The sequence below is a fragment of the Panthera pardus genome, unplaced genomic scaffold (assembly GCF_024362965.1).
Source record: "Panthera pardus isolate Hobbes unplaced genomic scaffold, ASM2436296v1 HiC_scaffold_1, whole genome shotgun sequence".
In the NCBI taxonomy this organism is placed as follows: Eukaryota; Metazoa; Chordata; class Mammalia; order Carnivora; family Felidae; genus Panthera; species Panthera pardus.
Genome location: NW_026526654.1, coordinates 65,853,971 through 65,876,472, shown reverse-complemented (window position 1 = coordinate 65,876,472; position 22,502 = coordinate 65,853,971). Strand labels below are relative to the sequence as shown.

General features: G+C 38.3%; 1 protein-coding gene across 3 annotated transcripts in view; it reads right to left on the bottom strand.

The window, feature by feature from the left end:
• The window catches only part of COG3 (component of oligomeric golgi complex 3), a 71,685-nt gene that overhangs the window by 21,389 nt on the left and 27,794 nt on the right, over positions 1-22,502 (bottom strand). For all 3 annotated transcript variants that reach the window (XM_019447522.2, XM_019447523.2, XM_019447521.2), the window contains exons 14-16: positions 10,089-10,194; positions 4,486-4,610; positions 2,917-3,006 (exon numbers count right to left, since the gene is read on the bottom strand). In XM_019447522.2, coding sequence (XP_019303067.2) covers positions 2,917-3,006; positions 4,486-4,610; positions 10,089-10,194 — 321 coding nt within the window. The remainder of the gene's footprint in view (positions 1-2,916; positions 3,007-4,485; positions 4,611-10,088; positions 10,195-22,502) is intronic.

Here is a 22,502-nt window from a genome sequence, read left to right as displayed (position 1 = left end):
GGTTGCCATTGTGGATTATCTTCCCACTGACAGAGCCTTGCCTGCCTACACCCTGAGAGTGGCTGCACCGGGCACTATCAACACTAGCCGAAGTATGGAAAGAGCCCAAATGTCCATCGGTGGATGAATGGATAAAGAAGATGTGGTATATATATATACAATGGGGGATTACTCAGCAATCAAGAAGAATGAAATCTTGCCATTTGCAACTACATGGATGGAACTAGAGGGTATTATGCTAAGCAAAATTTGTCAGAGAAAGGCAAATATCATGACTTCACTCATATGAGGACTTTAAGATACAAAGCAGATGAACATAAGGGAAGGGAAGCAAAAATAATATAAAAACAGGGACGGGGACAAAACATAAGAAACTCTTAAATATGGAGAACAAACAGAGGGTTATTGGAGAGGTTTGGGGATGGGGGATGGGCTAAATGGGTAAGGGGCTTAGGGAATATACTCCTGAAATCATTGTTGCACTATATGCTAACTTGAATGTAAATTAAAAAATAAATTAATTAAAAAAAAAAGAGAGACCGAGAGAGCGGCCACATGGGCATCTTCCCTGTTAGGCCCTGTCCGGAACAGTCTTGATTCCAGCTTTATTGCCAAAGCTCAGACCCAATCCTGAAACAGTGAAAAATGATAACTTTCATTTCAGGAAAATGTCTGTATATTAACAAAAGCAAGGCTGTGTTTGCTCGTTCTTGCTGCCTACTCAAGATAGAATTTTACTTTGAAAATATTTCTAATGATGTTACACTATACTAGGAAAAGAATAAAGTCCTTCAGTAAATAATAAAAATTTTAAAGGGGTTATTAAGCAAAGTAACTCCTCTCTGGTTTCTCTCTCTCTTCCCTCCTTCTAAATAAACCCATAATCAATATAGAAGTATGATTTATTGATGGAAACTCACTTTGCACTCTGGCACACAGAGCATTAAATAAGCAGGAAACATTCTGAATACTTGCTCTATTTTTCAAAAAACTAACAACTCCAAGGGGCAAAAATAGTACAATATAGATTGACTTTACTACAGCTGTTATCCAGAGAATGGTACCATGTTAGTAATTTACTGATACACTAGGTGCTCAATTTAAAAGTACAGAAGAACAATTTCTTGCCTTAAAAAGCCAACACATTAAGTGATCATTTTCTTGAAAGGCAAAAGTGCAAACTCCACAATGACAATAAATTAGCTAATGCTTACCAAATAGAGGGCTTCCTCATACATACTTAAACCCCTTATAATATGTAGGAAGCAAAGCTAGATAAAATAGGACAGCCTCACAGGCCTCACAGGGTAAGGACTGAAGAATCAAAAAGCCCTTCATACTTCCCTTTAAAAAGAGAACAGCGGTATAAGACCTAAGTCGATACACTTATTTTTAAATTAGGTCATTTTTTTTCTCCTGATGATCTAAGAAACACATGCCCATGCTAGAAAATCTGGAAAATAAGAAAAGTATAGAGAAAAGAAGGGAAAATCATCCACAGTCCCCCAAAAGCTTTCAAAAGCGTTTTCACTAAAGTCCTAATGTATATCTGGTTTGTATCCTTTTTTTTTTTTTGCCTTAACATATTTAAGTTGAATGTTATTGCTTCATTAAAAATTTAATGGTCGTGTAATAGTCTACTATATGGAACATGCCACAATTTATTTAACCATTTACCTAATATTAGAATGTTTTTCCTGATTTCATGTATTATAGGAAATGTGAGAGCTCAGACTTAGAAACACTTTTTAAAACTTAAATCTGCCTGTCTACAACTAACTTTCCATCCTCTTTCTAGCAAACAAAAATTGTAACCTTCCATTCCACGAGTGGGAGAATGAAGTTGTCACAGAGGTACAACTTTCCTAGCAATAGAACCCCAAATTCTTTGGTGGGAAGCTGTGTGTGTGTGTGTGTGTGTGTGTGTTACCCTAATTTATCTAAAGCCTTGAAGACTCAAGCAGCCAAAAAGGTTTCCCTGAAAACACCTCCCACAGCTCCCTTCCCCGGGGTAACAGGTATTTTAACAGAGGGTTAAACAGAGCAACACTTCTGACCAGGCTGTAAAAAATTCTCAGAGGCCTTCAGCCCCAGATCCCTTCTTGATTAACAACTAAGTCACAAAGTCATGGCAACTACTTCCAGTCATGCAACCCATGGGCCACAACTGTCTTCCAAATTGACTTAGTAGATTTCCTCTGCTCAACAATTTAAAACCATCACTGAAGGATGATTATAAATTGCTACATTCCCTTGAAAACACAGTTTTGGTCTTCCAGGGAAACGGGAATCTACTACCTTCCCAGTTTCTAAGAGTATAGTAAGAAACTTTTATCCTACAGAATGTATAACCTAAGTATCATTTTTGGTACTTGAGCAAAATTGGCACTCTTTTATACAGCGTAGTCTTTATTTAGCACTGTAACAAAATACAACTGAACCTTGAACACATGGTTTGAACTGCGCTGGTCCACTTACACACGTGCATTTTTTAGAGTACATAATGTAAATGTATTTTCTCTTGCCCATGATTTTCCTAATAACATTTTCTTTTCTCTAGCTTATTTTATTCTAAGAATACAGTACATAATACATATAACATACAAAATGTGCTAATTGACTATGTTATCAGTAAGGCTTCCAGTCAACAGAAGGCTATTTATTAGTAGTTCAGTGTTCGAGGAGTCAAAAGTTCTACATGTATCTTCAACTTCGTGGGGGGACCTGTGCCCCGTAACTCCTGTGCTGTTCAAGGGTCAACTGTTCTAGCTTCTCTTAAAGGGCCTCAAAATTAAATCACATTAAACAAACATATCCTACTGCCAACACGGCTTTAAATTTCTGCGCCTATAAATAAATGCTGTATTGAACAGTATTATTATAGGTAACAAGATTTCACCTAACACTTCATCAAACCTTGTTTTTGCTGATAGACTCTGATGCTCCAACTAGTGACTGAATGCAGGCAGACAAGGCTTCCTGGGACAATCCTTGGAACACTGCCCTCTGGTGAAATAAAAGAAAAACATTACCCTGAAGTATTTCACAACACAGGAAAAAGAAAAAATGGAAGCCGAGTACAACGAACAATGAATGCTTGCTTACCCTCAATATAGCTGAATTAAGTTATATTACTGGCAATATTCCCCCTGGCATTTCCTACTCCTATTCCTATTTCTAGACCAATACATGCTTTTGTAATGTGCATCTCTCAAGACACCCATGTGACCCTCCAACATCTCCTTAGCACCTATTTCATGCTAGGCTCTGTGCTAAATGCTGGATGCACAGTGGTGGGTGGACAAGGCAGATGTGGTTCTGACCCCATGGAGCCCTGACTTCAATATGTTGGAGGCTTTTTTTTTTAACTCAATAAAACCAACTTTAAAACAAAGGCTCAGTCACCCAAGTTCTAAAAAATGTATCTCTATGCGGGGGTTGGGGGGAACATACACACCCCCTATGAACTATATTCTTAAGAAACAGTAGCATTTGGACAATTAATTACACAGCTGTTGTATTTAATCGCTTTTTTCTTCATATGCTACTGGAGTTGTTACACAGTTTAATTTAAAGTAAAACCACTGAATTTTAGGGATGCCTGGCTGGCTCAGTCAGAGGAGCGGGCAATTCTTAATCTCGGGGTCGTGAGTTCAAGCCCCATGTTGGGTAGAGATTACTTAAATAAAACTTAAAACAAAAAAACACTGAATCTTACATTTCAGCAGCAAGTTCCTAACAGTAAATAAATATAGACAAATAATCTGTCAAGATTGATAATCACCCACCACTATGCATCTACATTAATCGTATCATTAAACATTCTGGAATGTGTACAATAACTCTTACCTAAAATCAATGCAACGTTTAAGTTGGTGCTTAAGAGAAAAAAAAGTACTGCTAATTTCAGCAAACAACGAAAATTAATCCCATGATTAGAAACACATGCAACCTTAATAGTACTTATCAAGGATGCTGATTTAAATGGAGTACAAAACTAAAGTAGATGCATTTAATAATAAATTTAATACTAAATGTACATTATGCCCATGTGACACTGGACATGTCACTTAACCTTTCTGCATGTCTTTTTCCTTATCTATAAACTAAACTAAAACAGATGACTTAACTAGTAGTTTTAAACTTATATGTGGTCATAGGTCCCTATGAAAAGCAATAAAAGCCATAACCCTTCTCAGAAAGACACAAATATAAACATACATACACAATTTTGCCCACAATTTCAAGGTGTTCACAGACTCCCTAAAGGCCACTAGTGAATTCTAAGGTTCTAAAGAATGCACAGGTTAAGAATTCCTAACTTAGACTCATCTTAAACCTACCTCTGTACTGAAAAATCGTATGATTTGAATTTGATACCAAACAAAATACTACATCGATATCTTAAAATAAAATTAAAATTAAAAAATTTCACGTGAAACAGCAAGCAATTTACACTAAAGATACAAGAATTTACACACATACATCTATGCATCTGTACAATTTGGAGAGACACACAAGAGTTCTTCGAACTGTAGGATACCACATTCCATGAAGATCCGCTGGAGAAATTGTCGTCTGTGGTCTAGGATTGAGGGATTCTGTTGAACCTAAAAATCCAAATGGAAAAGACACATTTCATACACTACATAGGTCTTACTTGCATGGCAACTGTAACCTGTTTGTTCTCTTTAGTTATCAATACCTAGGGGCATCCATTTTTTCTAGATTTTCTTCACCTTTAATCAAGAATGCCAAGGGGGGTGCCTGGCTACCTCAGTCAGTAGAGCATGGAACTCCTGAATTCATAAGTTCGGGCCCCATGTTGGGGGTAGAGTTTACTTAATAAAAAAAAAAAAAAAGCAAGAAAGCAAGAAAGAAAAGAAAAAGAAATCTTAAAAAAAAAAAAAATGCCACAGGAACCCCCGAATCGGTGATAGCTAAGATTTAACACAGTAAGAATACACATGAATATGTGTGTGTGTGTGTGTGTGTGTGTACCTCATATATATGCTTAACTCAAATAGCTATGCCCAAACTGTGATCAATAATCTTTATGGAATAAATGAACAGTATATACACATTATACAAAAAGGAGGTAGACCTGTGAGTAGTCATGGGGAAGCAAGTGGGAGCCTACGGAGGTGGGGGAATGACAAGAAAACAAAGCAATGTTAAACAGGAAAATTAATCAAAGCTGGTTTGCCTGACAACCTGCCTTCCATGATCTAAGCTGTATCACTTACAGGCCTCCTCAGTCTATCCATTTCCCAAGTGAAGAGAATTATCCCCCCTCTTTCCAAGACAGGTCAGACACCAGTAAGGGTGAGGAGATGGAGGGGGGCTTGGTTGGCTTTGTAAGGAAAGCACAATCACTTCAGCTCAAGAGACCAGAGTTGAAATGAGCCACAAAAGCAGAGCTAAGATAATACTTTGGAGCAAGAGGGAAGAGTGAAATAAGGGCTGGGTATGAGAGGACATTAGGAAACTTTATTGAATGTTTTAATGCAATAATGGTTTATGGTTATGTAAGAGATGTCCTTACTTTCTGGAGAGATGACGAAATGCTCAAGAGTAAACTGGCAATGATGTCAATAATTTACTTTAAAGTCATCAGCAAAAGACTGGGGCACCTGGCAGGCTCAGTCAGAGAAGCAGGTGGCTCTTGATCTTGGGGTCATGAGTTTGAGCGCAGCACTGGGTGTACAGATTACATAACTAAACTTTAAAAAAATATAAAAAATAAAATGATTAGCAAAAGAATATATGTATATGTAATGTGATAAAATATTAAGTCTTGAATCCAGGTGGTGGGTACTGGTACGCACTGTTCATTGTATCATTCTTTCTACTTTTCTGTATATTTGAAATCTTTTCAATAATAAAAAAAATAAAAGGATAGCCAAGCAAAATATAACTCCTTTTTTTAAAAAAGAGCCAGAACTGCCTAGGCTTAGGAGGAGATCCGGAGATTATGGTATATAGATTTATGAGCAAAAACAAAGAGGAGAATATCGTAGGTCAGTGCTTTCATTTTATAATTCTGTAAGCTTAAGTTTTTGTTTTTCAAAAGCATGTAATACTTGTGTGATTTTATTTATTTATTTTTCTGGTATTTTTATTTATTTTTTTAATTTACATCCAAGTTAGTTAGCATATAGTGCAACAATGATTTCAGGAGTAGATTCCTTAAGCCCCTTACCCATTTAGCCCATCCCCCCTCCCAAAACCTCTCCAGTAACCCTCAGTTTGTTCTCCATATTTATGAGACTGTTTTGTCGCCCTTTCTGTTTTTATATTATTTTTGCTTCCCTTCCCTTATGTTCATCTGCTTTGTATCTTAAACTCCTCATATGAGTGAAGTCATATGATATTTGTCTTTCTCTGACGAATTTTGCTTAGCCTAATACCCTCTAGTTCCATCCACATAGTTGCAAATGGCAAGATTTCATTCTTTTTTGATTGCCGAGTAATACTCCATTGTATAGATGTACCATATCTTCTTTATCCATTCATCCATCAATGGACATTTGGGTGCTTTCCATACTTTGGCAATTGTTGGTAGTGCTGCTATAAACATTGGGGTGCATGTGCCCCTTCGAAACAGCATACCTGTATCCCTTGGATAAATACCTACTAGTGTAATTGCTGGGTCACAGGGTAGTTCTATTTTAATTTTTCTGATTTTTTGATGAACTTCCATACTGTTTTCCAGAGTGGCTGTACCAGCTTGCATTCCCACCAGCAGTGCAAAAGAGATCCTCTTTCTCCACATCCTCGCCAACATCTGTTGTTGCCTGAGTTGTTAATTTTAGCCATTCTGACAGGTTGAGTTGGTATCTCATTGTGGTTCTGATTTGTATTTCCTGGATGATGAGTAATGTTGAGCATTTTTTCATGTGTTGACTGGCCATCTCGATGTCTTCTTTGGCGAAGTGTCTATTCGTGTCTTTTGCCCATTTCTTCACTGGATTGTTTTTTTTGGGTTGTTGAGTTTGATAAATTCTCTATAGGTTTTGGATACTAACCCTTTATCTGACATGTCGTTTGCAAATATCTTCTCCCATTCCATCGGCTGCCTTTTAGTTTTGCTGATTGTTTCCTTTGCTGTGCAAAAGCTTTTTATTTTGATGAGGTCACAATAGTTCATTTCTGAATACTTGGGTGACTTTAAAAGCCCCTCTATGGGGTCTTACTTTAAAATATCTATATGAAGTTCCTTAAAAAGAACAAACTAGACAAATTTTATCAAAGAATATTTAGGAGATTAAGTATCTATAGTTGTGCTAAGATTAGGTCTGTAAGATCCCTCCTTCAAAATAAAGAGCCAAAACATTACCCTCAAATAAAAGTTTAGTGAAACAAATCTATGTTAAGTACTTTAAAATACCGTACTTTAAGTACTGGCTTGTTTATTTTTTCACTTTCCTGTGAAAAATAGTTAGCATTAAAACAACCGACGCAGGGAAAGTTTACTTACCTGGCAAACCATCAAAAGGCAAGTGTCTACTAGCTGCCCCTTCTGAGGAGCAGAACAAAGCCAAGTAACAGGGCTTCTCCCTCAGCCGCCGGCAGTCTTCCTCCAGCGTCATCTCTGAGCCCACCCTCCTCTCGCCCGCTCTACGCAGAGAATAGAGCCTGTGCTTTTGAAGACACTGATAATCAGCCTCTTCACACAACGGTCCCTCACACTGGCCCAGACACCTAGTTCTACTACGTGGACACCATGTTGTTCAAAGTCCTCACTTTGGAGGCTTCTCATTCTCACTTCCAGCGCACTAAGAAACCAAGAACCGAGAAAAGTGATTATCCTCTTTTTTTGCTCCCCGTGCCACCTGACTCAGTCTTGCTTTTTTCATCCCAAATTCTATCACCACTCTAAGTACCATCAACAATCATACAGACAACCACATGGTTGCCCCTGACCTTCCGAATTCCAAAGACCTTCATTTCCATCCCTGCACCCCCAACCCCATAGACAGATGTTCTCAAGACTTCCTTTCAGAAGTACTTTATTCCTTTCTATAGACTTTATTACTCCAAACGATTCCACCTCTTAATTCTTAAAACCTACCATCCCACTCTGACCACAGTATCGTTGTGATGTCCTATTTCTCACCTGTTCACCCAAACTACCCTGCCAACCCCTCCTCCTTTGGCTTTAATCACACCTTATCCTCTCGCTCTCTTCTGACCTCTCTGGCTACTCTTCCTCAGTTCGCCCAGAATACTCCATTTTGCTCCTTAACGTCAGCGTCTGTTAAGGTTCTCTCTCAGGTTTACTTTTCTCTCTCTCTCTCTCTCTCTCAGATTTCTGTTATTATCACTCTATTCTCAGCGCCGGGGTGATCCTATACAAGCCCACAGCATCAAGCACTCCACTGTCTTTATCTCCAGATCAGTCCTCCTCTTTACAGCTCTAGAGCAGTACTGTCCAACAGAAATACAATGTGAGTGATAGATGGGACACATTAAAATGCCACATTAAAAAAGGTAAAAAAAAAAAAACAAAACCACAAATGGAATGAGTTTTAATATAGTTAGCCCAATATATTTAAAATATCATCACTTTAACATGTAATCAAGACAGAAATTACCAATAAGGTACTTTCCATTCTTTATTTCATATTAAGCCTTAGAAATTTGGTATGCATTTTATATGCTAACAACATATTCAGATGAGCCACATTTCACATGCTCAATGGCAGGCGGCTACCATATTGAACAGCACAGCTCCAGACTGATATACACATGGATCCTACCAAGTCTTCCTCAGCCCCCACATCAAGGATGTCATCAAATTCTATTGACTCAAGCTTTTAACTGTATGTCTCATCTATAAACTTCTCTCCATCCCTCATTAGTACCCTGGTTCAAATCACCTTTAACTTTCAAATGGAAAACAAAACAGTCTCCTAACTAGTCTCTACAGTTCTGGCAACAATACCTTATTTATTTTAAGGCCAGGCATGGGTAAAAGAATACAGACTCTACTGGGGGAAGGGAAAATGTACAAGACCAGGACTGGCAAGACAGAAATGTAATCTAGTCTTTCCAGTAACTCTTGAAAAGGTTTTCTAGGACCAAGAGGTATACTAAGACATGGCACAGGTTCTATTTCAGAGGAGAAAATTTTAGTCTCTCTTCCTATGGGGCAAGCATGAGAAAATGGCTTTGCCAGGGAGGGAATACCCAGTCTGCTTGGCAGTCTGGCCTTAAGGTATCAACTGTTCATAGAATAACCCACAATACCTGATGATGCCCTGAACCTGGGAACGTAGATGCAATTGGGATCCTTGAAAGGTTCCCACTCTCACTATCCCAATCCCAGGCTGTCCTGGGCTCCATGACGAGCTGAGCTTCACTGCCCCTGTTAGAGCCAGAAGGAGAGACAACAAACCAGCTCGCTGTCTACATTAAACTCATGAGAATCCAGATGATTCTTGGACCATTCTGCTCCCTGCGATAAATGCACCATAGTCCAAGCTATCCCATACATTTCAATCAGTATTTTATCCCAGTCCCAGGCACTCAATATATTTACCAAATGCAAATCGGGTGGTACAATTATGCCAACACGCTCTACTACCAAGAAGTTCAAAGTGCGCGAGACTGACACCTATCTGGCCTGCTGTATCTGCTCCTTCCCTACAAATAACCTATACCCAAACATACCAAACCGCTTGACTCCCCCAAAAGCATCCACGGTCTTCCATTCCTGCATGCCTTCTTCCGTGCTATTCTGTCTTTAACCTTACTCCACCTGGCTTCATTCTTGCCTTTATAAACAGCAGAGCGTTCAGACACAACACCTCTCACTGAATTCACTTTCTTGCACTCAAAGCTTCGTAATTTTGATGCCCTTCATCCATGATCCAAGAGTGTCCTGTGTATACCTTTGGGCATATCACCACTGAATTACATCTGTGGCTTATCAATCTCCCCCCCACCCTCACCCCCGCCTGCTCAAGTGTGGGCTCCTCAAAGGCACATAAGCTGTTTCTCATTTCTCATGTCTGGAACATGACAAGGCCTCAATAAAAGTTTAAGTGAATAAATAAAAGTTGGAGTTAAACATCATAACATACCAGATTTTGTTAGATTATTAGACTCGGTTTCCTCTAACTGAACATCTGAAAACGAAGCTTCCGAAGGTACCTTCTTCTGTTCATCTTTTAAACTTTGTGCAATTTGCTGTGTAAAGAAATCAGAAACAAAATTAAAGTGTAGTTTTCAGCTGTATTTTGCAACATGAACACGTTCTTTCCAAAAAGCTAAAAAAAAATCTAGTTAATAAATGAATGGACTAATGAAACTAAGGCAAAACAACCCATGGAAATTAAAAAGTTGAATTAGTATAGAGCGTCCCTATTCCCGTAAAAACATAGATAGCCTTTTGTGAACCACTAATCTCAGAACCATTACCAGGTATTTGCTGAAGGGTTAAATACATGAGCCTCCTATAGGAAGCTACTTTCAACTTGATGTTTAGAAACAAACTTTAAGATTGGACACATTCTGAATGTCAGAAATGCTTTATCAAGTAACTGGCCAATTCAAACAACTCATTTTCTCTCTATGAGAGAATGGGTACAGTAAGCTATTTTTCAAACAGATTATTAAAAATTAGCTTATGCACTGAGATTATTCAACCCTTCTTCACTGCCTAAAGAATAACATCAAATATACACAGGTCACTAACTACTAAGTAATGAAAACTTCACTAGTTTACATGTCCACCTTTATAAAAGTGGAAATACACAGAAATGGAGACTAACAGACACTTAGCTACTGACAAAAGGAATGGCCAGAGAACTATTTGGGAGACAGACTCCGGGCCAGTCCTCTTACTCTGCGTGCAGAAACCAGAAAGTGTAGCTAACCCCTAAATGGCACATAGATGTCACAGCAAGATCACCTTATACCCCTACCCCCCACCAAAAGAAAAACAAAGCAAACATTTGCTGCAAGTGGTGTCCTTAAACCAAAAGGTCTACACAAGAAAGCATCAGGATACTGGCCATGTGATGACTGAATAAACATACTAAATGTGTCACTAAATTACAATGAGGGGGGCTTTAGTAAACCTCATCACCTAATGGTCTATTAGATAGATTACGAGATTACATCTGTGTGCCATTTAGGGATTAGCTACACTTTCTGGTTTCTGCACCCAGAGTAAGAGGACTGGCCCGGAAACTGTCTCCCAAATAGTTCTCTGGCCATTCCTTTTGTCAGTAGCTAAGTGTCTGTTAGGTCTCCATTTCTGTGTATTTCCACCTTTATAAAGGTGGATATGTAAACTAGTGAAGTTTTCGTAGTTAGTGATCCGTATATTACAGACATTGATATGTCTGTAATATAAAACTACTATAAAGAAGACAAGGAAAGGAGGGGAATAAGGGAAAGATACAATTCCACAGATTGGGCTGAGCAACAGATCTAGTTTTTGTCATATACACTTTGTGGGCTTCAAAAACAAGGTAACTTCTGTACATGGACTATTGATTGGTTCCCTGGAATTATTAGCAGTATCCAAACACCAAAAGAATTCCTACCATGAGCCTGCAGAATAAGAAAAGGTGGGCAATAAACTAACAGCCCCAATACTACATGCCCTTCCTATCATGTATCTGATCCCTGCATGGTTGATTTTACATATTATTTTAAAAAAAAAAAGTACTATGCAAACAATATAACTACCCAATACATAAATTTAAGGAGAAATCAGGAGAAGGGATGAAAAGTTGAGGAGAATATTCTTAAAATAGGTTAGGGCATTAAACCAAATAGCCTGGTATATTTCAAGCCTGTTAGCTTTAAAACAAACACACTTCTTACTACACACATATCAGCCTAGGCACTGAGGCGTTAGGTTAAGTGAATATGCTGGCGAGGGTGTGTGGCAACAGGAATGGGTTAATATACATACGTATACTTCTTTGCTCTGTCAGCCGACAGGATCCAAGAGCAAGAACCCCCGAAAGCTATGAGCACACCCAGCACCTAAACTTTGTTTGCTAATTCCATTCTCCAATAAAAGAAGCCAGGACTCCTTGGAGAAATGGCTGACTCTAGGGCTACGACAGGAAACAGGCAAGATGCGCCTGGAGCCGCGAGATAAGGAAGTGTTCAAAAAACACACAAACAAACCTATAAGCTGGGGATCTGTCAAAGGGACCCAGGAACCAAGTGAAAGAGCTCCCAATGGTCAAAGTTGGAACTATTTGAGCAAAACAGCAGTGGACTATAATCCAAAGTACAAAATAAATACCCATGAGTCCATACTGGTATCAATAAGTGATTAAATAAATACATAAATGCATAAAAGGAAAAACATTTCCCTTGCAGACAAATTCTAAATAATTTATGCAAATACTCTGCATCTCAAGGAAGCAGCATAGCTTGGGGAAAAAGAGCAACTTGCCAGTGAAGAAATCTGACGATGCTTCCTCAGCTAGGTGATCAAGTTCAGTTAACAACTTGGTAAGTCATGTTGATAGCATCTACCCTAGATATGATGTTCTAAAAAAGTTACTTTGGATTTTCCTCCCCAAAACACATACCACCAGTCTAATCATGAGAAAAACATCAAATTCCAACGGCAGGGGGTTAGGGGGAACCCTACAAAATACTTAACCAATTCTCAAAAATGCTAAATTAAAATCATCAAAAACAAGGAAAGTCTGAAAAACTGTCATAGGCAAGAGAAGCCTAACATAACATGAAAAACAAATGCAATATAGTGTCATAAATAGGATAATGGGATCCTGGAATCGAAAAAGACATTACATAAAAACTAAGGGAATCCAAATAAACTATGGCCTTTAATTAATACCAATGTATCATTACCGGCTCATTAACTGTAGCAAATGTACCATACTAACATAAGATGTTAATTAACAGAGACAATTGGATGTTGGGTACATGGGAACTCTCTGTACTACCTTCTCAATTCTTCTGTAAATCTAAAACTGTTCTAAAAAAATAAAATCTAGAGGGTATTATGCTAAGTGAAATTAGTCAGTCAGAGAAAGACAAAAATCATACGACTTCACTCAAATGAGGACTTTAAGAGACAAAGCAGATGAACATAAGGGAAGGGGACCAAAAATAATATAAAAACAGGGAGGGGGACAAAACAGAAGAGACTCATAAATATGGAGAACAAACTGAGGGTTACTGGAGGGGTTGTGGGAGGGAGGATGGGCTAAATGGGTAAGGGGCATTAAGGAATCTACTCCTGAAATCGTTGCTTCACTATATGCTAACTACTTTGGACGTAAACTTTAAAAAATAGAAAATAAAGTTAAAAGAAATAAAATAAAATAAAATAAAATCAATTACAAAAGAAAAACTCAGGATATGTGTTCTCCAGGAAAAGCAGTCTAAACAGAAACAGGATAATATCTGAGCCACATTTATAACTTAACAACAGAGATTACTACTCAGGACCAAAAAGTATGGGGATAAATATCAGATATACTTAGGAAGAAATGGACTTTAAACTATTTTTCACAGACTAATAAATTTAAGTCAGTACTTCTGCTGTAAGCTAATGATAATTATGGGGCGTCTGGGTGGCTCAATCAGTTGAGCATCCGACTTCGGCTCAGGTCATGATCTCACAGCTCGTGAGTTCGAGCCCCGCATCGGGCTCTATGCTGACAGCTCAGAGCCTGGAGCCTTCTTCAGATTCTGTGTCTCCCTCCCTCTCTGCCCCAACCCACTCACATTCTGTCTCTGTCTCTCTCAAAAATAAATAAACATTAAAAAAAATTAAAAAAAAAAAAAAGCTAATGATAATTAAGGAAAGATAGTTTACGAACCTTGCAAAAATTACACTACACTTTTAGAAATACATTAGAAACATGTAATGACTGAGCAGAATTATTTCAGGGGACATTTTCAAATTTACTGGCAACAAAATTTCCTTTGGAACTTTTCAAATAAAATAATCAGGCTGCTACTGATAACTGTTTAGGGCACCTGGTGGCTCAGTCGGTTGTCTAACTCTTGATTTCAACTCAAGCTATGATCTCACAGTTCATGGGATGGAGCCCAAGTCAGACTCTGCACTGACAGGGCAGAACCTGCTTGGGATTCTCTCCTTCCTTGCTCTCTGCCCCTCCCCGACTCACACACATGCTCTCTCTCTCAAGATAAACATTTAAAAAATAATAAAATAAAAGGCACTTTTATTTTAAATATTTTAGATATTCCAACGAACTAGATCATGTAATTTATTTTAATAAGTTAAAAAATAGTCATATTCTGGGGCTCCTGGGTGGCTCAGTCAGTTAAGTGTCTGACTTGGCTCAGGTCATGAACCTAACGGTTGGTGGGTGCGAGCCCCACATGGGGCTCTCTGCTGTCGGCATGGAGCCCACTTCGAATCCTCTGTCCCTGCCTCTCTCTGCCCCTTCCCCTCTTTCTGCCCCTCCTCTGCTCACACATGCTCTCTCTCAAAAATAAAAAATAAACATTAAAAAAAATAGTCACCTTCTTATAGGTAAGGGAAACTGAAAGGACAACCCCCTTCATATTAAATTTTAATACAGAGGGGCGCCTGGGTGGCGCAGTCGGTTAAGCGTCCGACTTCAGCCAGGTCATGATCTCGCGGTCCGTGAGTTCGAGCCCCGCGTCAGGCTCTGGGCTGATGGCTCGGAGCCTGGAGCCTGTTTCCGATTCTGTGTCTCCCTCTCTCTCTGCCCCTCCCCCGTTCATGCTCTGTCTCTCTCTGTCCCAAAAATAAATAAAAAATGTTAAAAAAAAAAAAAAAAATTTTAATACAGAAAAGCAGAAACATCAAAACTCACATTTATTAACAAGCCAATGTCTTATTTTTAAAGAATAATAAATAACCCAGATTCACAGAACAGACTGGTGGTGTGGGGGAGGGGAGGAAGGTGGTCAAAGAGCACAAACTCCCAGAACAAGATAAATAAGTCCTGGGGATCTAATACACAGTAATAGTGACTACAGTTAACAATATTGTATTGTACATTTGAAAGTTGCTAAGAGAATAGATTTTTTAAGGTCTCACTATGTACATACACACAAAAATGTAACTATGTGAAGTGATAGATGTTAACTGATTTACTCTGATAAACATTTCACATTATATACATACATTAAACCACTACCTTGTACACCTTAAACTTAATTTTTTTTCAATATATGAAATTTATTGTCAAGTTGGTTTCCATACAACACCCAGTGCTCATCCCAAAAGGTGCCCTCCTCAATACCCATCACCCACCCTCCCCTCCCTCCCACCCCCCATCAACCCTCAGCTCGTTCTCAGTTTTGAAGAGTCTCTTATGCTTTGGCTCTCTCCCACTCTAACCTCTTTTTTTCTTTTCCTTCCCCTCCCCCATGGGTTTCTGTTAAGCTTCTCAGGATCCACATAAGAGTGAAAACATATGGTATCTGTCTTTCTCTGTATGGCTTATTTCACTTAGCATCACACTCTCCAGTTCCATCCACGTTGCTACAAAGGGCCATATTTCGTTCTTTCTCATTGCCATGTAGTACTCCATTGTGTATATAAACCACAATTTCTTTATCCATTCATCAGTTGATGGACATTTAGGCTCTTTCCATACTTTGGCTATTATTGAGAGTACTGCTATAAACATTGGGGTACAAGTACCCCTATGCATCAGTACTCCTGTATCCCTTGGGTAAATTCCTAACAGTGCTATTGCTGGGTCATAGGGTAGGTCTATTTTTAATTTTTTGAGGAACCTCCACACTGTATTCCAGAGAGGCTGCACCAATTTGCATTCCCACCAACAGTGCAAGAGGGTTCCCGTTTCTCCATATCCTCTCCAGCATCTATAGTCTCCTGATTTGTCACACCCTAAACTTATACAATGTTGTATGTCAATTCTATCTCAATACAGCTGGGAAGAAACTAAAATTTAAAAAAAAATAATAATAATAATTTTGGGGCACCTGGGTGGCTCGGTCGGTTAAGAATCCAACTCTTGATTTTGGCTCAGGTCATGATCTCACAGTTTGTGAGTTTGAGCCCCATGTCCGGCTCTGTGCTGTCAGCGCAGAGCCCACTTGGGATTTTCTCTCTCTCTGCCCCTCCCCTGCTCACACGCTCTATCTCAAAATAAATTTAAAAACTTAAAAAAATTACAAAAAATTTTTTTAACTGATCAGTTATATATTTCATCATTGTTTATTAAATAAAGACCTTTAAAAACAGTCAAATATTGTTTTTAAATACTTCAAGGTTATAAAATAACAGCCAATGTCTACTGTATGACTAGTAGGTCAAGTGCTTTCTACCCATTATCTCTACTCTCACAACAAACCTCCACAGTCAGTACTGTTAAACCTACTTCACAAATAATAACATATTCACAGAAACTAGGTAACAGATACTGATCAAAACAGCTAGAATTTGAACCTAGATCTGTCAGACTCTACAGTTTCCCTATGCCATGCAAATGGCAACCTCACATGGGCAAAATCTAAAGAGTCTAAAGAGATTAGCTCTCAGTTTAACATCTTCAGATCTATAGTTAGAATCAAAGGTCTAAATTTGAAAGTAATCTGATTGTGTATCTCAGTCGGATATAATCTAAGGACCAAAAGAAGTACAAAAAACCTTGAATTTAATAAGTTTCTTGTTAGTTATGGTATTAGTGGTGTAACTCAAACTATTTTTGAGTATGTGTAACTTGAAGCAAATGAGTAAATAATGGAAGGTATATAGGAAGTCACAATTTCTTTTGTGAGAGAACGGAGAAACAAATAGGGAATGGGGAAAAGTGAAGAAGAACCCTATAGAAATGGATTTGAATTGGAGGTTTCAGTATAAATTCATGATATTTAAAGTTGTATTTTTTTCTACCTCTGGCCTGTAAAAGGGGTTAGGAATAATGACATCCACTGCTAGCAATGAAAACACCTAGCACTCAGAGCCTGAGTTCTAAATACGACTGTCCTCCCGTTAAGAAAACCAAAACTTCTTAGAGAAACAGGTGACTCCAGGTCTAGGGCAAGAAATGTAAAATGTTAAGTACCTGGGTCATCTTGTGCAAGAAAGCAAAGAATCTAGTTTGACCAAGATAAAAAGAAAGAAGACTGGAATTACCAGAATCACATATAAAGAGGGAGCAGTAATACTGACCTTACAGAAATAAAAAATGTAATTGTAACAACAATGAGCAACTGTATAACAACAAATTAGGTAACTTACATGAAATGGAAAAATTCCTAGAAAAATACAAACTACTAAAACTGATTCAAGAAACAGACAATCTGAATAAACCCATAATAAGTGAAAAGACTGAATAAAAAAATTACCCACAAAGAAAAGTCAAGCCCAGATTGCTTCACCACTGAATTCCACCAAACATTTAAATTAACACCAATATTCTTCACAAACTCTTCCAAAAAACAGAAGAGGGAGTACTTCCCAACTCAACTGACAAAGCCAGTATTACCTTGATTATCAAAACCAGACAACGATATCAAGAGAAGAGAGAACCACCCACCGGTATCTCTTATGAATATGGATACAAAAATCTTTACCAAAATACTAGCAAACTGAATCCAGAAACATATAAAAAGAATTACACAACACAACAAATGGGGTTTAACTCAGGAATGAATGCAAGGTTGGTTTAACTTCAAAAATTGATCAATGTAATATATCAATGGAATAAAATCACTAGATCATCCCAATACTTGCAGAAAAAGCATCTGACAAAAAGCAACACCATTTCATGATAAAAACACTCAAGAAACTGGGAATAGATAGGGACTTCCTCGGGGCGCCTGGGTGGCTTAGTCAGTCGAGCATCAGACTCTTGATTTCAGCTCAGGTCACGATGTCAGAGTCATGGGAATGAGGCCCCCATCAGGCTTCACACTGAGTATAGGGCCTACTAAAAATTCTCTCCCTCTCTCCCTCTGCCCCTCCCCTGCTGGCACTTTCTCTCTCTAAAAAAAAAAAAAAAATGGGAACTTCCTCAACCTGATAAAGGGCATGTATGAATAACTCACAGGTAACATCATACTAAATGGTGAAAAGACTGGCTGCTTTCCCTGAATATCAGGAATAAGACAAGGATATATGGTCTCACCATTTCTTTTTTTTTTTTAATGCTTATTTACTTATTTTGATAGAGAGTGAACACAAGCAGAGGAGGGGCAGAAAGAGAGAGAGAGAGAATCCCAAGCAGGCTCTGTGCTGCCAGCACAGAGTCTGATGCGGGACTCAATCCCACAAACCATGAGATTATGACCTGAGCCAAAATCAAGAGTCAGATACTTAACTGACTGAGCCACCCAGGTGCCCCATCATCTCACCATTTCAATTCAACATTGTATCGGACATTCTAGCTAGGGCAATTAGGCAAGGGAAATACATAAAATGCATTAAGATTGGAAAAAAAGAAGTAAAACTATCTCTATTTGCCGACGACATGATCTTAGGTACATAAATACATGTATATATTTACACACACATATAGAAAATCCTATGGAATCCACTAAAAAACTATTAGAATAAGCTAGTCCAAAAAGGTTACAGGATACAAGATCAATACATAAAAATGAAATATGTTTCTACACACGTGCAATGAACAATCAAAACGTGGAATTAAGAAAACAGGTCTGGTGGGTCGTGGGTGGCTCAGTTGGTTAATCAACTCTGGATTTCAGCTCAGGTCATGATCTTATGAGTTCAAGCCCCACGTTGAGCTCTGTGCTGATAGCGTGGAGCCTGTTTGGGATCCCCTCTTTCCCTCTCTCTCTGCCCCTCCTCCACTTGCACGCACACTCTCTGTCTCCAAAAAAAGAAAATAAACATTTAAAAAAAAATAGTTCTGGGGAGGCTGGGTGGCTCCGTTGGTTAAGCATCTGAGTCTTGATTTCGGCTCATGTCCTAATACCAGGGTCATGAGATTGAGCCCCACATCGGCTCCACATTGAGTGTGGAGCCTGCTTAAGATTCTCTCTCTCCATCTCTCTCTGCCTCTCCCTCGCTCTCTCTCCAGAAAGAAAAAAGAAAAAAAACAATTCCATTTACATTAGCATCAAAAAGAATAAAATACTTAGGAATAAATTTAACAAAATAAGTGTAAAAGCTATACTCTGAAAACTGTAAAATATCACTGAAAGAAATTTGAAAAGACCCAAATAATTTCAAAATATCCCATGTTCATGAATTAGAAGACTTAACACTGTTAATACGGGAATGGTCCTCAAATTAATCGACAGGTACAAGGCAATGCCTAACCAAATCCCAGCTGATTTCTTTGTAGAAATTCACAAGTTGATTCTAAAACTCATATAGAAATGCAATGGACCAAAAACAGTCAAAACAATCTGAAAAGGGAAGAAAGCAAGAGAATTCATACTTCCTGATTTCAAAATTTATTACAAAATAATCAAATCAGTATGATACATAAAAATAGACATAAAGATCAATGGAATAAAACTGAGAGTTCAGAAATAAAACAAAAAAATCTATGAGCAACGGACCTCAGTAAGGGGGCCAATAGGAAAGAAAAGCCTTTCAACACATGATGGTGGGACACCTGGACAGAATGCTGGGACAACAAATGATGCAAGGATAACATGCAAATCACAACCGCAGTGAAATACCACTTCATACCCACCAAGATGGCTGAAATCAAAAAGTCAAATACTAACAAGAGCTGGCAAGTAAGTGAAGAAATCAGAACCCCTATGCACTGCTCGTGGGAATGGAAACTGGTGCAGCCATTTTGGAAACAACCTAGCAATTCTTCAAACGATTAAATGCGGAATTACTATACTACTCAGCAACTCCACTCCTAGCGGTATACGGGAGAGAAATGAAACGCATGCCCACATAAAAATGTGCACACGAATGTTTATAGCAGCATTACTTAGAACACCCAACAGGTAGAAGCAACCCACGTGTCCATCAGCGGAAGAATGGATAAATAAAATGTGGTCTATGCATACCATGGAATATTATCCAGCCATAAAAGGCATGAAGTACTAATACATAACATGGATAGCCTGTGAAAACACACTAGGTGCAAGACATCACAAAAGACCATATATTATATAATTCTATTCATATGAAATGTCTAGAACAGAGCAATCTACAGACAGAAATTAGTGTTTGCCTCAGGCTGGGGGAGGAGGGTGATGGATAAAGGGTACAGGGTTTTTTTTGAGATGATAAAAATGGTCTAAAATCGACTAGTGGTGTCGAATGCACTTATCCATGAATGTATTAAAAATGATTAAATTATAAACTCAAAATGGGTGAACTGCAGGGCTTATAAACTGTAATTCGATAAAACTGTTTAAGAAAAAAGTCCTCAAGGATTATGGAGACATGTTGAAAGGACAAAGAAGCTATTTCAAGGGGCCTCCACTAGTCAGATTTGGGACAATTCTGAGCTTTAAAAAAAATAATGACAATAGATAGTATGACTTTTTAAAAAAAAATCCGCTAGTGTACAAGGGACAGGGGTAGGAAAAAGGGAAGGAGAGAAATTAATTTTTTTTTATTTTTTTAAATGTTTGTTTATTTTTGACACAGAGAGAGAGAGAGAGAGAGAGAGAGAGAGAGAGAGAGACATAGCATGAGTGGGGGAGGGGCAGAGAGGGAGACACAGAATCGGAAACAGACTCCAGGCTCCAAGCTGTCAGCACAGAGCCCGACGTAGGGCTCGAACTCACAGACTGCGAGATCATGACCTAAGCCAAAGTCGGACACTCAACCGACTGAGCCACCCAGGCGCCCTGAGAAATTAATTCTTTACAGCAGATTGCCAACTAATATATGTAGAAGAAATGGCCGATATGAAAATTGCCGTCTTGCTACTCCCGACGTAATAACTGGTTCAGACACAGATCATTAATGGTTGTAATAACCAAAAAAGATGCTGGGGAACTCGCATAATCTCTAAATATCATTTCATCATTACTAATTACAAAGGAGGTAATGCACTTTTATAATGAAGTCAGCAATTACGACATTATCCAATTGTGGAACATGCTGACATTATGTGCCTTTGATGTGATAAAGAAGTACACAACATCAACCTTGTAGTATTCATGCGGAAAAAAAAAAAAGAAAAGAAAAAAGTGTAATCTGAATCTAAATATGAGGAAAACAATCAGACAAATCCAGAATGTGGCACATTCCACAATAAAACTAGCTTGGTCTCTTCAAAAAAGTCAATGTCATAAAAACAAAAACAAAAACAAAAAAGCAGGTGGGCGGAGACAGTAACCTTGACTAGACCCCACTCTCTAAATTTTTTGATCTTGTTAGGAAAGACATTTGAAGGACAACCGGGGAAATCTGAAAATATACTACATACAGTATATGTAAAAATGGCATGTGATTATGTGAAGAATGTTTTCTTTTTTTAACATTTCTTTAATGTTTATTTATTTTGAGAGAGAGCATATACATGCGTGCTCACCGAGTAGGGGAGGGGCAGAAAGAAAAGGAGAGAGAGAATCCCAAGCAGGCTTTCAGTGCAAATCGTGACCTGAGGCTTGATCTCACAAACTGTGAGATCATGACCTGAGCCGAAAGACAATTGAGCCGCCCAGGCACCCCAAAAATGTTTTTATTCTTAAGAGAGTAAGAATTGAAGAATTCAGAAATGAAGACTCATGATACCTATAATTTACTTTCAAACGGTTCAGTAATAAAATATCCACACAAAAAGCTAAAGTAAATGGGACAAAAACAGTAAATCTGAAAAAATTCTAGGTTCAACTGACTATTCAATGACACTAAAGCATTATACTGCTTTTAAAAAGGTGTGATAATTGGGGGCGCCTGGGTGGCTCAGCCGGTTAAGCATCCAACTTCAGCTGAGGTCATGATCTTACGGTTTGTGAGTTCCAGCCGCACATTGGGCTCTGTACTGACAGCTCAGAGCCTGGAACCTGATTCAGATTCTGTGTCTCCCTCTCTCTCTGCCCCTCCCTCTCTTGCTCTCTGTCTCTCTCTCAAAAAAATAAACATTAAAAAAATTTTTTTAATTACAAAATAAAGGCGTGATAATTTTATCACAGTTGTGTTACAATTAGAAGTGCCCTTACCAAAATAAACATGTGGGACTATATCAAACTAAAAAGCTTCTACGCAGCAAAAGGAACCACAACAAAGTGAAAACATGACTTACAGAATGGCAAAAAATATTTGCAAACCATAAATCTGATAATGAGTTAATATCTAAAATATATAAAGAACTCCTACAACTCAACAGCAAAAAAAAACCCAAATAACCCAATTAAAAATGGGCAAAGGAACCGAATCAATGTTTTTCCAAAGAGGATATACAAATGGCCAACAGGTAAATGAAAAGATGGTCAACATCAATAACCATCAGAGAAATGCAAATTAAAACCACAATGAGATAATATCTCACGCCTGTTAGAATGACCATCATCAAAAAGATAAGAGATAACAAATGCTGGTGAGGATGTGGAGAAAAGGGAGCCCTCGTGCT